This window comes from Coturnix japonica, chromosome 13 (assembly GCF_001577835.2).
Source record: "Coturnix japonica isolate 7356 chromosome 13, Coturnix japonica 2.1, whole genome shotgun sequence".
Taxonomy (NCBI): domain Eukaryota; kingdom Metazoa; phylum Chordata; class Aves; order Galliformes; family Phasianidae; genus Coturnix; species Coturnix japonica.
In genome coordinates, this window is record NC_029528.1 from 12,305,673 (window position 1) to 12,321,993 (window position 16,321).

At 45.5% G+C, this 16,321-nt stretch overlaps 1 protein-coding gene across 6 annotated transcripts in view; it reads left to right on the plus strand.

The window, feature by feature from the left end:
- LOC107320452 (serine protease inhibitor Kazal-type 5-like) overlaps positions 1 to 16,321 on the plus strand; it is an 86,543-nt gene that overhangs the window by 58,165 nt on the left and 12,057 nt on the right. For 4 of the 6 annotated variants that reach the window (XM_032447402.1, XM_015876335.2, XM_015876334.2 and 1 more), the window contains 6 exons: positions 11,025 to 11,050; positions 11,968 to 12,152; positions 12,489 to 12,552; positions 14,064 to 14,191; positions 14,295 to 14,343; positions 15,935 to 16,065. In XM_032447402.1, coding sequence (XP_032303293.1) covers positions 11,025 to 11,050; positions 11,968 to 12,152; positions 12,489 to 12,552; positions 14,064 to 14,191; positions 14,295 to 14,343; positions 15,935 to 16,065 — 583 coding nt within the window. Of the gene's footprint in view, positions 1 to 7,383; positions 9,866 to 11,024; positions 11,051 to 11,967; positions 12,153 to 12,488; positions 12,553 to 14,063; positions 14,192 to 14,294; positions 14,344 to 15,934; positions 16,066 to 16,321 lie in introns of those variants that run through there. The other 2 variants (XM_015876336.2, XM_015876337.2) reach the window with 2 other exon arrangements.

A 16,321-nucleotide genomic window follows, 5' to 3' on the forward strand; every position in this document is an offset into this window, starting at 1 on the left:
AGAGCATCTTCAAAAGCATGTGGAAAAAAGCCTGGGGCATGTGGATGTGGTACCTCTCTATTTCATTTTATGCTTTACCTTGAAAACAAATAATAAATTCTATTAAACTGCTTGTTTTTGTGAGCCTGGGGATGGGATGCAGCTCTTGGGTTAGGGTGGGATTTAAACCAGTTAATTAGTCAGAGAAGAGCAGTTAACCAGCCAGAGACTCGCTGTGAGTTAACTCTTGTTTCAACTGGAGCAGTGTTTTTATTCCAGCCGTTTCTTTCAACTTGATGGATTCCTGTGGACCTCTCCAGGGAAGGTGAAATTCCTTCAAAACATTCACACTGAGTTTCACTGTTGTGCAGCTGATGGGAACTGCTCTTCTTGTGCTTTCACAACCCCTGTGCTGGTAGTCTATTGACTAATGGATTTTAGGCAGAGATCCTAAAGATGAGATTGCATTGGCAAAGTGTATAGACTAGGCTGAAAATTCACTGGTGATGCAAAATGCCCTGGACTGCTGCTCTTCTGCACAAGCCCAGCACTGCTGAATGGAAACCTCTTGTTTCCAGCCTGACTGTGCCTAGTTGCAGCTTTTAGTCTTTGGATCCTTTATTCTTCAGTCAGACTGAGGAGCCCATTAGCTGTGACAGGCCAATCAGACTCTCCCTAATTGATCTAGTGATGCGGTTACTAGTGACGACAGGCAGATGAACTTGATGACCTGGGAGCTCTGTTCACTTCTGTGCTCCATGCAGGTAGTGCAGTATTAATGTGAGAGTGAATCACAGTATATCTGTCCTACATCTTTGGAAGCAGGCTCTGTGGCATCTCCAATAAGGCGATTAACAAGGCACAGTGTGTTCCCTAAAGTCAGTGCATTGGGCAAAACAGCCTGTGGGGCCAAACATGGAGGAGAATGAGTACAAGAGATATAGGCTTTGGGGACTGTTCCCCTCTGCTCTACCCTTGTGATGCCCCATCTGGAGGTCCTGAGACCCCCATCACAAGAAGGTGAAGAGCTGTTGGAGTGGATCCAGAGGAGATGCTCAGAGGTCTGGAGCACATCCACTATGAGGGGAGGTTGAAGGAGCTGGGCATGTTTAGCTTGGAGAAGAGAAGACTCTGGGAGTCCTCATTGTGCCATTCTGGTACTTGAAGGGAAGTTGATATGCAGAAGGGAGAATGACTTTTTGGCTGGTGAAGTACCAGCCTGATCTGGTACATCTGATGCTTGGGGAGCAACTCTGCCTGTGGGAGAGTGTTGGAGGTGGATGATCTTTAAGGTCCCTTCCAATCTAAGGCAATCTATGATTCTATGATTTTATTTTTTTCCAGGTGCTAAACAAAGGGCAAATGCAAACCCAGCCCTGGAAGGGATCACAGGCTCAGGTATTTCAGCAGTCCACCAAGGAACACAGTTTTGTTATTGGTCTTGAGTTGGACAGACACTTGGAGTATGTTCAACTAAGATGTTGTATGTTTTAGAACACAAGTGAGTACCCATGGGAGCTCGATTCCCTTGTCAGATACTGCCCATGTGAAGTACCAGTCACTGACTGGCAGAAGAGGAGAAAAGGGCTAGGTTATGTTCCAAATGTTCCTAGAAAACCTTGAAATAACATTGATTTGGGTCTTTCCATGGCATTGTTTCAGTTCTGAGATGCTGTCAGTATTTGCCACTTGCTGCTCCCAGTAGCTAATTTGTTAATCGCTGCTAGTGAACATACTACTTTCCAATGCTGTCATTAGGTGTTCACTAACCTATCTGCTCCACCACCAGACTGGTGACCTGGTTGGACTGGGATGCTTATTAAGCTGAAAATGGGTACACAGGCTAGAGTGTTGTGTGGAATGATGTTATTAAACAAGCAAAAAGCCACAGGTAGTTAAAGGTAATCAGGTAAACCTCAGGGCTTCCCGTGGTGACTGCATTCCTGCTGCAGGTATAACAGAACTGCATATGGATGAGTGCCTATGGGAAAGAATGGTTTATAACAGTACTCAGGGAAAGTGGTTGGCTTAAATGTGTGCTGAGCTGCCATGAAGGTGCAAGTTGACTGAAGGGCACTAAGGATATTTTTTGCCAGGGTTTGGGAGAGTGCTGCAGATCATCAAATAAGATGGAAGGGAGAAAACAGCAGAAAAAGTGAATGGCCCACAAACTCTTCAGTAAAGCTTTATTTTAGGCATGGTGTGCCCTTGCTTGCTGGCACTTGGATGGGGGCTTGATGGGATGTCTTGGCAGGCTTTGTGCAGCTCAAAGCAGAACCAGAGCAAATACTTGACTCAGCACAAGTTTCTTTGTGTATTATAACTAGTGTCTTGAAAATCCTTTCAGTTTGGTGATTCCTCTCCCCTCTGAAGCATCATGGACTGCTCTGTTGGCTTTAAGAAGAATGAACTCTTTAGTAAACAGGTATGATTGAAGCTAATGATGCTGTTTCACACTGTGCCTCTCTTTCCAGATGTGACTAAACCTTCATGCAAAGGAACAAATCTCCTCTTAATCAGGTACTGCCACAGCAGATTGGGGAGATGTTGTAGTGTCTGAAATTTAACAGGGATGCCACAGAGATATTCCACAGCTTCTCTTTTTTCAGGTAGGGCTTTCCACTAAATGTAAATCATCAAAACTTGAGAGTTGTGTGAATTGGGGAACATAGAGTGAAATAAGATTATGGAAATCCTTATGCAAACATATTTCATTTTCAGTTGTGGCTACATTTTTATGGAAAAACTTGGTTTTCTATGGAGCACTTTCCAGCAGTTCCAGTCACAAACCACAGCGCCAGATAACGAGTCATGTTGAAAAACTCAGGTGGAAAGTCAATAGTCATATATGCGCGGAAATGCTTTATTCTCAATTACTCTCTATGTGGCACTGAAATGGGGGTTTTTCCCACAGCTTTCCCCAGTGGAACAGCTAACACTGTGATGGATCACGTGCGTGGATAAGGGTACTTGCCATCAGGCTGGCAGTGGGATATGGTGGAGATCTGAGTTTCATGGTGCAATTAGCTGAGTGGGGTGTGGTGATACTATAATCTAAGAGCAACCAACACCCACATGGGGCATGTTTTGGCTACCTGCTCTTTCTGCACCGATGGGTACTGGTGCTTGGGCCACCACGCCCTGCGGCCAATTCCAACATTATAGTGTCTTTGCCACTAATAAAACATAAATAATAATTTTGTGGAGATGAAAACAGCATGTTCTTGTCCCTCCTTGTTCAGGCTGGTGATACGGGTTGGTGGATGGCATGGAAGGGCCTTGCTGGAAGGCAGGTTGCTGGTACCCCCCCCCACTGTAGCAGCATTTACAGGGTCCAGCTGGTGGCATGAGATGGGGCAGCCTTATTCAAATGGGTCATTTTGCATTGTGTAATCCTTTGTGTGCTGTGCCTGTGGGCTCGCCGCTGCTCTTCTCAGTGTCCACGGGAAACTAATCTCAGGACAGATTTTTCATCCTCTGTTGAAATTCTGCTGTTTCAGCAGCCCAGTGACAGTCATTGTCTTCTATTTCCATGTGTGAGTTGAAGCCAGACTCAGAATGACTCTACTTTGTCTCTGAACAATGGGGCTGTGACTTTTGCATGACGATTCCGGCTTGTAGCTGGTGTGCCATGCTCTGCTTCTAACTGTGGCCCACAACTGGTGCTCGGTAGAAGCTAGAAAATACCCACAGTGAATCTAGGCAGTTATGCAACCCTGCACATGAAGTAGAATTCCTTTCTAACCCCTGCAGGCGATCAGTTTACGCCCTGAATGATGAGATTTTGATTACCCTTATCTAAGCTACAAATACTGTTAACGGCCATGAAATCAGCTAGCTCTGGTAGGGCCCATCAAAGCATGGATCTTGGTGGCCTTCTGAGCCTGCAAGTCCTTTGCAGCTCAATGGGATGTCATGGTGCCTTGCCGTGGGAAATCCCATCACTGTGCAGATGTTATTTGCTGAGGCCCTGTAGATCAAAACTCAACCACCTCCAGCACAGCAGTTTTTAATGAGCAAATACTGCCCTGGAAAGCGTTGACATTGGGATCGGCAGGCTGCTTCCTCCGAGTTGGTGGGAAGAGCTCACTGCTTCGATGCAGAGGCTGGTTCCAGCATCCTGTTGCCCCAGCCTCACATGGTATTGGTTATAGCTTGGGGAGCAGTTTTGCTCTCCCACTGAGCACACTTCCCAGGGCAGCTCCATTCTTCTATGAACAAAAGCAGTTGAGCTGCAGGGAGACTCCTGGCGGGAAGGTGGGACCTTTCCCTGGGCCAGACTGGGGTAGTTGCATGAAACAAGATGTGTCTTTCCTTTGGTTTTCTGTCCTACATTTCACATCCAGAAAAAGAGCATTAGAAAAAATCCAATCTGAGACAGATTTCCTTGTACCCTTCAGCTTGGCAGGAAAGAGGGATTGATTAGCTGGTAGGTTTTCAAGGCTGGCTGAGATCAATAAGACCAGTCAGTCCAGTGTGCTGTGCAAATCAAACCGCAGATTATACCAGTGATTCCAGTACCAAACCTGTCTGGGAGATAGCATTGTTGTTGTGACTTGCAGGAGGATCTCTCACACCACTGGGATGAATGCCAGTAGAAGACCAAGGATGAAGAGACCGAAATAGGTGTGACCAAGAGGATAATGTGGCCTTCTGCATCTTAATATACCCACCTGTGAAATGCAAGTAATAACAGGGGAACCCTGTAGGGATTCATTAGTGCTTTGAAGATGGCATGTGTTACATGCTATTCCTGTGATCTTCCAAAGTTAGCCTCGTCCCTGCCTTTCAGATGTGCACCACTCGTGGTTGCTCACTTCCTGCTTCACTTCCCCCTCCTCCCCAGCATCTTAAAGCTAAGTCAGCAGTGGCAAAGGCCTGTCCAGAACAGTCAGCACCGTGCTGTGGTGGCTCACAGCCTGGGAAGGGTTGCAAAGGCAAGGCCATGCTCTTGTTTAAGCACGGGGTGCTGGGTTTTGCCGTGATTGTACTGCAGATGTGACAAGGAGATTTGCTCTGTGTGTCACCAACATTTCATGCTGGAGTTTGTGCAACTGACACATAATGCATCTTATAATCTGTAGTGTTTTTTTTGTGGTTTTAGGGCTGATCAGAGTAAAAAGGTAGATTTTGGCACGAAAGGGTCCCACCCTGGGCATGCTTCTGAAACTTCTTGCTGTCTTTCTGTGTGCTCTAGGATGAACAAGACTTGCTGTGCAACTGAAATTCTCAGAACTGATGAAGTCAGGAAACTCCCATCATTCTTCTGGCTTCCAGCATTTTGGTCTCCTTTGTGAACTGGCAGGGAGGGAATAGTGCCCCAGGATGCTTAGAGTTAACACAACAGTTGCTGCATTTGCAGCAATGCAGCCAGGTGGCGTGCAGAGTCAGCTGCTGGGATGCTGAGTTGAGCTGCATAGCCTGCACAAGGGTTGGGAATGAGCAGCCACTTGGGAAGGACGCTTCACTGGATCAGAGTGGTGGAGTTTCATTTTGGGTTCAGGTAGTTCATCCTGGCTGAAGGGAGAGGAATCATGATGTAGAACTTGGGTAACTGGTGCTGGTGGGATTTCAAGATGACCAGGACTTGCTTCTGTGGAGATCTGGGCAAAGCTTGTATGAGACCTGTTGTAGCACTAGGTACAAACAGGGGAGCTCTGAGGCGTGATATTGTAGTCTGGAAACTCAAACACATTTCCAGTAGTTTGGGATTGACTGTCTTGCTGGCTGACCACTTCCTGGGTTTTTGCTGTAGAAGACGGTGTAAGCCAAAGAGTGTCATCTGATGTCTTAAATTTCGTTCTTTCCTGGGATGTGTGCAGATCTGGTGCCTCCCAAATTGTGCTGAAGAGATGGATGAGAATCATGCCTATTGTAGCATGGGGTAGGTACGAAACTGGGTACCAGTGGAGGGGAGGAAGCCATCCTAATGCGGTGACTGACAGCAGAAATATGTCCTCTAAGGCTCTAAGTGAGGCACCTAGGTGCACAGAATGGGGATAGTCAACATGCAGAGATGCAGCCCAAAATGCTGCATGTTCTGGCTTGCAATGTTACATGTGACAGCACAATACCCTTGACATTCTCTAATTGAGAGGTGAGCCCAAAGAAGCTGCAAGGAACCTCTTGTTCTGAATCTAAAGTGTTAACAATGCTGAGTGGCTGATTAAAAATGGGGAAGTGTCTTCGGAGTCCTTGGGCTTTGAAATATCTCACTCTGGAGGTGCAGCTCATACTGCAATGCTGAAGCTGAGAGCTCCGGACTCTGCTTTGGCTGGAAAGCAAAATATAATCTGCTCTACATTTGGTTTGTTAAATATGCCAAACAGCTATGTCTCTTCTCTTTTAGCCCTGAGGGTTTCTGGCTTGAGAGAGAGATGTAGTGGTGGGCTGGGAAAGAGAAGTTTCAGTATTTCAGAGAAATAAGTGTCAAGTGCCGGTGTGGATACAGCCCCTCTGAGAGGGGAAAAGAGATGGTAGGGAGGTAAAAAGCATGCAAATTAGGACAGAAAAGGAGAGCTCTGATGGGAATAATGAGTAGTTTTATTAAAAAATGTTAGTTTCCCTACTCGCGTTATTTCTCGTTGGACATGAAGAAGCTCATTTCCCTGGAACAGAAGCTGAGCTGTGGGAGCTGGTCTCACAGGGTGTCTGAACAGATGGGGAGTGGTGATGGAAGGTCAGTGATGGAGCAGGAGCTGCTTGACAGGGAGCCCTGGGACCATCGAGGCTGCGGTGGGATGAGCTTGGCAAGCAGGGCTGGTGGAGCACGGTTGCGTGTTGCTTTTCCAGTCTGGTCTAAGGGCCCAACAGTGACATTAGGTAAAGTTTCCTTTACTCACTGGGAGCCGTGATAGAGGTGCTGAAGCCACAGCACTGATTTGCAGGGATGTAGGGTTTTCAGGGCAAAAAAAAAAAAGGAGAAAAGATAAACTTTAGCACTGCAAGAGGGACAGTCCCTGGGAGGAATTCCAAAGTAGGGAATGGAACATGATTTGGTTCTTATTAGGGCTCATTTTACTCCACAGCAGTGGCTTTGGAGATTTCAGCCAAAACACAATGTTATTCTGTGGTGAGAATGGGCCTGCACAGCTCCCACTCTTGAGCATGGAGCACACCCTCTGAGCTGCTTGGGGCGGACACCAGCACCTTGCTGGTGAGGAGCTACCAAGGCAGAGAATTTAAACATTTATGCTGCCAGGAAGCTTTCCCTCAACTAAAACATCCCCAGGTGATACAAAACCCTTCTGGGCTTCCATCTCACAATAGTTTGCCTAATGTTCACGTTGCTCAGCCTTTTTGCCTCCCTTGTGTTTTCCTGGTTGCTCCTCCATGATTATTTTTATACCACTTCACATCTTTTTTTCCAACGGGGGGGGGGGTGTAAGATAGTGGACCTAGTGAGAGCTGATCTACCTGGGATGGCATCATTTATGAGCTCTTTTCTTCCAGAATTGAAGCTGAGAAATGATCAAAAGTGTCTTTGCAGCACCTCTTGCTCCCAGCTGCTTTCCATGGTGGCTCAGCACTCTTTAGCTTTAAATCAAGGTTTCCAAGATGCTGTAGCAAATTTAGTGTTAAAGCATCAGGATCTTCTCTCCTACAGCGCGTCTGATCCTGCAATGCAAGATCCCTTGGAAATGAATGGGCTGACTGGATTTCAGTGCAGGACCTGAGACTGTATTGTGTAAATCCATCAATAGAAGTAATCAAGTACATTACACAAGGTTCGTTTAATGCACTCTTACTGTCATGTCTCTTTATTCTGCTTGGGCTTCTTGCAATTCAAGTGCACCAGAGTAAATTTCTTAAACTCTATGGCTTTGTACAATTCTCCCTATTCCCTTACATCATGTTTTGTTCTACTGATTTGTTTCCAGGAGGTTGTAATTGGGAAGAAAATTATCTCTTTTTTTTTTTTTTTTGGAGATTTTATGCTGTTTTTGGAACTTCTGATGGTGGTGTGGGTTTGAATCATAGACAGGGTGCAAGGGATGGGAGAATGGAATGAGATGCAGCAATCATGGGGCTGTTCCGGGGTCAGGACCTGGATCTCTTCCACCTTCCTTGACTACTTCCATCTTCCTTGTGCTGCCAGGGCCAGGATTTGCTCTTGCTTAGCCAGTCCAACTGGGTTCAGTATCCACGGTACTTCCTTCTGGAACAGGGTGGTCAGCCAGTTGTCTTAAATCAACACGCTGTTTTTCTTCTTAAGCAGAATAGAGCTTTTTGTGGAAAAGATGATTGTGAAAACAAAACCTGTCTAAAGATACACCTTCTCTACCACTCTGTGGCTGATTAATGGGAAGACACCTCAGTAACCAAGAATGCCTTTTGTTTTTTGTTCTCCAAATAGGATTCTATGCAATTTTCAACTGCCATATCACTTCTCAACTGCCATATAATTACTGGCTTTTTCCATTGTAGTTCTTTATTTACCAAGACATACCATATCAGGATAGTTCTCTTTTCTTCCTTTTGTCCTTTCCCTAATTCTATGCCTGAATATGCTTACAGAAACCATGTCATGATTCAAGTCAACACACAGCTCTTTAGATCTTCCATTAACCATCTGTGTGACCTCAGGCAGTTTTTTATTTCAAATTCACTGCTGTGAATCTGCGTGTGATCTAATTTTTTGAGTTGAAAAGAAATGTTAGGGATGACCACACACCAAATTAGGACTTTCTATTCACTCGGCATTGGCTTCAGTTTTAAACACCAGCAAATATTCTGATTTGGGAAGTGTGGCAGCAATTTATTATGAGGATTTATACTTGAGCTGAGCTGTGTTGGTGCCTCTGGCCAAATGCATATGCAATGCAAAAGTAGTTTGTTTTTTTTTTTTCTTCTTCAGATGGTGCTGACCTGCCCCTCCTGTGGCTCTGGTTTGCTGGGCTGCCATTTATCCACATCCTTCAAACCTTGTAAATGGCTTTTCTCTCACACTTCTTCCTTTTTTTCCTAGATAATAGTGTGCCTGGCTACTTCCCATGTAGTCACATTCTGAAACATTGACGTCATCTTTATTTTCTTCTCTTGCATCTACTAAGAAACTCTGTCCAATGGAACAGCAACCTTCATATTTCATCACTTCTTTGGGAGAGGCCTAAGCAGGGCTGCTTGGTTTCCCAAGTGTCTGGTGGGTTGAGAAAAGGTTTTTCAGCAGTAAAACTGCTCTTTATTCCAAAGAAAACTGGAAGAGACGGGAGGGATGAGGATTCTGCAATAAGGTTTTCTACGTGACCTGTAAGAGCAAATTGTAAATCTTTCAACAGAGCCTCAAGCCTAATGTTTTTCAAGCTCGTCTGAATGCTTACTATTTAGGTTCATATAGGACTGCTTTAATATAAACAGTCCACCTTCCAGAGGTTCTGACTGACCCAGTCTTTCCATTGTCTGCTGGGGACAAAACAACTTAAAATCCTTTCAGCTTTTTTTGATATATGAAGTGGTATTAATGGTATGCTAGAGTGATACTCTGTCTTACGAACCATTCTAAATATGGCAAGGATTCCCCTGTCTATGTGTAAGGGAAAATGAAACGATCCGTTTGTAATTTTCTTACCTTGACAAAATGCAGGGAGTGACTCAAATATGTCCCATCCTTATGGAAATTAATTGTGTTAATGGGATGATTAGAATTTAAAGCTACTGTCATCAGACTGGTTTTTGTGGCTAATGATGGTCCTTGGGAAGATTATGTCATAATGAAGGCGGAGAACCTGGTCATCTATATATATGTGATCTGACCTGAGCCTTTTCTTTGGGTTTCATTGAGCAATGCGCTAATAGAGGCAACGTAGGCAAACAGCTGCCACCCTCACCATGAAAATAGAAGGTGCTTCGGTGGTCCTTGCTCTGGCTTTTTTCTGCTTCTTCTCAGGTTAGTAACCTCTGATGCTCTCTGTGCTGGAATCTGTGACTGGTACAGCACTCAAAGACAGTGAGATAAAGGATTAGAGAGGCCTTAATGTTTAAAACGAGCAGTGATGTAACCAGAAGACCATTTTTTTTTACTGTACTACTCGTGGGACTGATTTTATTTAACACATTTTTTTTTATAATGGTTTTTTTTTTTCCTTTTGCATGTGACAATGGTGAATTTCCTCCATATCCAAGTGCAAGTATCTATATTTAGTGGAGTTAACAGTTAAAAAAAAACAACCCTGAAACTAAACCTCCCAGCTGCTTATGTGGAAGAATAAAAACTTCCAGCCAGACTGAATTTTTGCATAAAAGTCTAATTTTGAACATAACTATACTACACCTTCTGGTGAGTTCAGGAAAATGGGGATTTCTAGTTAGTTTCCTTGTTAGTGAATGCATTTTCGTGTATCTGCAATATGGAAACTTCAGCAGGAGCTCAGATTTAATGCAGTGGTCTTTCACTTTACTGTTTATACTGAAAAAGATCTAATGGCAGATTTCTTGATAGTTCCCTGTGATGCCACAGATGATGCAAGAGAAAAGTATGAAACATGTACTATACATGCGCTAAGTGGCTTAGTAGAAAGGAACAGATATCAGCCACTCATCTACTGAGTCATTAATTCTGTAATTTATATGAAGTACTGCAAATGGAATGGGCCTCAAAGGAATGTGGAGCTTTGGACAAACAATGATATTATGGGCTGGCTTTGGTATCCCAATTTAAGGTGAAGATGAAAGCCAATGTTTGGATGAGGTCGATACTGCTACCATTGTGGTGGCATAGAACAGTAAACAGTTATTGACACAACCTTGAAATTGGGATTTTAAGACTGAGAAAAGTGGCACATTAAAGGAGGGCACAAAGATGCAAACAGGAAAAAAATGTGATGATTTTTTTTTGCATTTGAATGACAAAAACCAGCAGTGTTCTAGAAAGTCTTTAATGCTTAGTCCTTTCTGTCAGTGTACAATAATGTATTGGATTAGCTTTTATCTTGAGGTATTTGGGTGGATTAGGAAACTGCATCAAATATTTTAATTAAATGCTTTTGATTTAAAACTTCCTTTCAAAGACTTTGTATGGTTTCATTGTTGTTTATTTTCTGCTGCAGATGTTGCCAGCCAAGCTTCAATTAAGGCGAGTCCAACCTTTTCTATTCTGTCTTTCCTTTTGTATTGCCAACTACGCTGCTTAATGCATGCTCTAAGCAAAGTCATACAGACAAACCGTACTGAAAGATCATCATGCTTTTCCTGTGGCTGAAAGAGGGGAGTGATTTCTCTGTGTTCAGAGACAATGCACGTACAGTCAGCAATGGCTCTAGCTGTGTGTGTTCGGTGTGTGATGCTGGACAAACATCCGAACTGCTCTGGGATGAAACGAGGTTAGCAATGGCGTGAGCTGTATTTCTAGTGATATCTGAAATATGTGCTTCTGATCCAGCAGAAACCCCCATTTCTGGTATCTTCTGTGTTTGATAATTATTATAATTAAGCCAAGTCCTTTGAGACTCAGAAAAATGATTTGATTCAATGGCTGAGAAGTCAGCTTCGTTCACATTTTAATCAAATAAGCTTCTTTCTCCTTAGTAAAGACCCTTTTGGAAAACATAGTAGCCAAAAATAACTAAATGCTTCATTAATTCTCTCCAGCATGCGTTCCCAGATCCCCCACAGAACAGGCAATTGGCTGATGCAGCATTAGACATTATTGCTCTCATCCCTGAGGAGTGCACTTTTGTGGTTCATCCCTTGCACCCAAATCACTCCTCAGTTACTCCACTCTGGCCAATTGCTTTCACATCCCGCTGGCGCTTCTAGGGCTGTATTTTATGCTCTTGAATATAACATAGCGTCCTCCCCTGCAGTGGGTAGCAATTTGCAGCTGTATGCAAATTAAGTGTGTATTCCTTTTCTCATGAATAATGGCCCTTGCAATGAGTTTTGAACTTTCTTGCCTTGGGAGCCATGAGCAGAGCTCAGAGTACGACAAGGGGTGGGGGGGGAGGACTGTGGCAGCCCCCAGGTGATCTAATGTGGGTGAACTGTTTGCAGGACCTCGATGGCCTCCGAGAGAGCCCTCCGCTGACCGTCCTCCTCCGTGCATTTCAAAACGAGTGCATGAAAATCTGGTCCCTCCTTCGCAGTGGGAAGTTCTCCTGTCACACCAACAGGCAGCCCATCAGAGGACCCGATGGCAGGAGGGACCTCAACAAATGCCTGATGTGCCAGCGGCTGCTGTGAGTATTGGCCCCTCGGAGCCATGAGCCAGCCAGAGCAGTTTGCAGTTGTCCAGCAAACCAGTGGACCTAGCAATATTTTGTTTCTGTAGAGGATGTTGAATAGGATGGGAACAACTGGATGCTAGGCAGTGAGAAATGATGGCAAAATGCCACCTGTGAGGAGATGCTGAATACCCTGAGCATGTCTCATGGGGCCATGGAGTCCCAGTCTGTCCCACTGCGTTGCACAATGAGGAGGTGGAGTTGGCAAGGCTGCTTTTAATCACCGGTTATTTTAGCTTTACGTCTGAGCACTGCACGCCACTCTGTTGCTCACACCTCCCTTTCTTGCAGGGAAAGATACTCAAGAAACAAAGGGAGTGGTGAAGAAGCAAACAGGAACGTGAATTCTGGAGAGGTGAGGTGAAGCACTGCCACTTGGCTGGCCAGCAGCTGGGTGATGCTGTGGGGTGGCCCCTCTGCTTTCTGGCCTGTTCCCTGTCTGCAGTGTGGGGAGCACCAGCTTAGCCAGTGTCTCTGGTGATGCTCAGGGTAGAGCAGCTGGAGTGGCAGCAAGCTTTGAGTTAAAGAAACCTGAACTCTGTTTGCCTGGTTCCTATCAGGCAATTACTGACACAGCACCTGTGATCTGTGTTTGGCCAGAACGTAGGCTAAGGAAGATACCTCCTGTTTATAAAGCACACCGTTGGCATCTGGCAAGTAATTAGTGATGGCGCATGAGAGCTCTGACTAGGGCAGGGTGTGGGACAGGCTGGCTCTAATTGTGCCCTGTTTATCTTGTTGATGCACATGGCTGGTTTCTTTCACCCACAGCCGTCTCTCTAGACAACAGACCTTTATGGAGTGGGTCTTGTCCTCTCCAGTCTCGTGTTTTCATTCAGAACTGGAGTGAGCTGGTTTCCATCAGATAGTGTTGGCTGCACTGATTTATTCCTTTACACCTCGTGGTTAAACAGGATAACTTTCTGGCTTTGCCTTGTCCAGGCAATTTAAATGATTTATAATGCATAGCCGTTCTAAGGAAGTCTTTTTTTTTTACATCTGGCTTGCCAGTCCTAAAGGCAGAAGGGCTGTTCCAGAGTGACAGGCAGAGACCTACCCTGGATTTCATTGTTCAGCCACCCATTCAGTGTGGCTTTTGGTAAGGAATACTCTGAACTTGACTTCCCTACCTGCAGATCTGAGTTAAGCTATCAAACCATCTCCTCCACACACTGTGAGGGGAGGGGAAAAAAAAAAACCTTAAAAGTGCTGTAGAGAGGAGCCTTAAGGCTCAGTATAGCACATGTGCTGCCGATGCCCCAGACCTATTTGTGGGTCCTGAATGTCATCAGAGTGCTGCTCAGAAGAGATAGAAATGCGTAAGAAGGTTTTACTACAGAAGTCTTGTGATGTTAACACATAACGTCACGTTGTGCAGAAGCTACAAATGCCCCCTTCCTATCCCTGTGTGCCTGGAAGCTTGAGGTATGGAAGGGTTTTTTGTTGTCTTCAGCCTCTTTGCTGCCCTCTGCTTTTTAAGGTTCTGGGTAGTGTGCTCCCTCAGCAGTTTGGGAAACTGACATCTTCATTCAAAATTAAGCAAGAAAGTGTTGCTTTTATACTTAGACTAGAATCTGAGTTCTTCAGGCAGGCTGCTGTGTGCCTCCGCTATTAGAAATAGAACTCCCCTGGATCAGAAGATAAATGTGCTTGGCTAAGAACACAGAATTATTTGCTTTATGTTGCGTGCTATGGTTTAAGAAAAACACATCAGGCAAACGATTTATGGTTTGCCACTGGGTTATGCCTGAAGGAAACACAACTGTAAGAGATGTAATTGATTGGGTGGTGACGCTGTGTGGATTCATGGGAGATGCATCTTGGTCAGAGTGTCTGTGTGAAACCACATTCCTGGTGCTGCTGTAGGACGAGTGCCGGGAGTTCCGGGATCTGTTCAAGAATGGGAAGCTTTCCTGCACCAGAGAGAATGATCCCGTCCGGGATTCCTCGGGGAAGCAGCACAGCAATAAGTGCATCATGTGTGCAGAGAAGTTGTGAGTACAGAAAACCAATGTTTGTTAGCAAGAGTGGCAATGGGGCTGGGGTGGGCTCCTACAGCAATGTTCTCCTCACTTTCTTATCCTCCTTCTCTTTCAGCAAAAGGGAGAATGAACAGAAGGCAACGTCAGCCAGAGGGAAACAAAAGGTGAGATTATAAAGTATTGGGGTCAATATACAAGTCTATAGGATTATTACCCAGTACTACCACACTCAATTTCTTTGTCACTTTGGAGATCCATGTGGCTTTCCCTGCCTGTTTCTTGTTTTTGCTCTTCCATGCCTTGAGTGAATAGTTTGTCTGAATGCTGCGCTCTATCCCACTGTCTGCAGTGACACAGGGACAAACCCCATCACAATGAGAAGCTGAGCAGAGCTGCCCTGACATCTGGCACGAGGGCGGGGAAGGCACTGATGCTGAGATTGCTAATGAGGTTGAAAAGAAAATCTGGGTGAAAAGCTTTAAATGTGAGCTCTGAGATGCTCAAAAGTTCATTATGTCGTGGGAGGAGAATTCAGCTCTGTGCTGTCCCTAGAGTGATTTGGTTTCAGCTTTCCCTGATTGGAAACCTCGCTCTCACGATGCAGCCACTGTGCCCTTGTGCACTGATACTTCTCTGGTGAGAGTGATTCAGCAAGGGGGAAAAAAGAAAAGCACTAAGTAAATCTTGCCATTTCTGTCTTGCTAGGAACTGGTACGGTCCCCTTAAGCCTCATTCTTGGGGATAATCCTGTTTCAGTGCTTTTCCTAATGACAGTGGCACAAGAAAAAAAATGGAAGCGTTAATGAAACTTGCTGATGGCAAAGCTGGGAGGGAGGATCAGCAGATCACTCAGGACTAATTGGATAGCACTGAGGCCTGGAGTAATAGAAACAAGATAAAATGTAATAACAGAGAGCGCGAGATCACACAGGCAGTGATTAACGAGAATTCCTGCTCATCAATTAGAAATGACAAAGGATAAGAAAGCTCTGCATTTATTAGTGGGTCATGGATGCAGCAGGCCTGTGAAGGAGGCAAACGCGCATCTCAGCAAAGTTTGTGCAGCAAAGCTCCAGAAATACTGCTTCAAATGGAGAGGGTTTGAGAGACACCGAGATCTGCCACAGCAGATCTGGGGTTCACATGGGGTTTGGCTCATTACCTCACTGTGTCCCCACTCCACACAGCCAGTGTGGCACTGGGAAGGTGTGGGTGAGAAGCAATGGTTAAGTGGGATCTGGTGATGCACCTCCAGTATCTGCTATTTGGATCTGGCTATTGCAGGGCTTCCAGTAGCTGACTTAAAAGTGGGGACTTTGAAGCATGTTTGCATTGTGCTGTCATGCTTTAGATGTTGTTGCTTGGTCCTCAAAGTGCTGTTGGTTGGTGGGGGGGGGGGATGGACGTCTTGCTTCCTATGTGAAGTTTTCTGAGCTGCAACTTCAGAAACAACTGTAAGAGTGCATTAAGGGCGGTGGGAGAAGTGGGAGGGATCCCATTACCTTATCGGGTAAATCGCAGGCATGCTTTGGATAGCCCCATGAGGAGCATGGCAATTAGAGCATGGCAGAGAGCTCCCAACACGTGCCGTGCAGGCAGAGGTACCCGCTGTTCTTCTGACTCACTCTGTTTGCATCCATGTGGCTGTGCCACATGCCCTCTTCTATCTCTCACACCCGGGCTCTCCTGTGTTTGGAAAGTCTCTGAAGCTCAGAGGGATGTGGCAGGATGCTCTAACTGCTGCTCCTTCTGCAGGATGACTGCAGTGAGTACCGTTCCCAGTTTGAGGCTGGTGGGCGGCTGTCCTGCACGAGGGAGAATGACCCCGTCCGGGATTCCTCTGGCAAGCAGCACACCAACAAGTGCCTCATGTGTGCTGAGAAGCTGTGAGTACAGTTCCTGGCAACAGCAAAGGGGGAAACCTCACGCTGTGAAAATGCAGCTTCTGCTTGTGTGGCTGCACCTGGGGGAGTCCCAAATCCCAGCGGCCCCCCAGGAGCTGCTCCTGCTTTAGGGCCATGGCTATTGCCCCTCTTCCCACCTCCCCCTTAACCCCTTAGGGAGCAGAGGAGATGCAGGATTGATAGAGAGCAGCCCTTTCCTTGGGGCAGCTCCCAAGGGGTTTCCCATGCGTGTACTTTG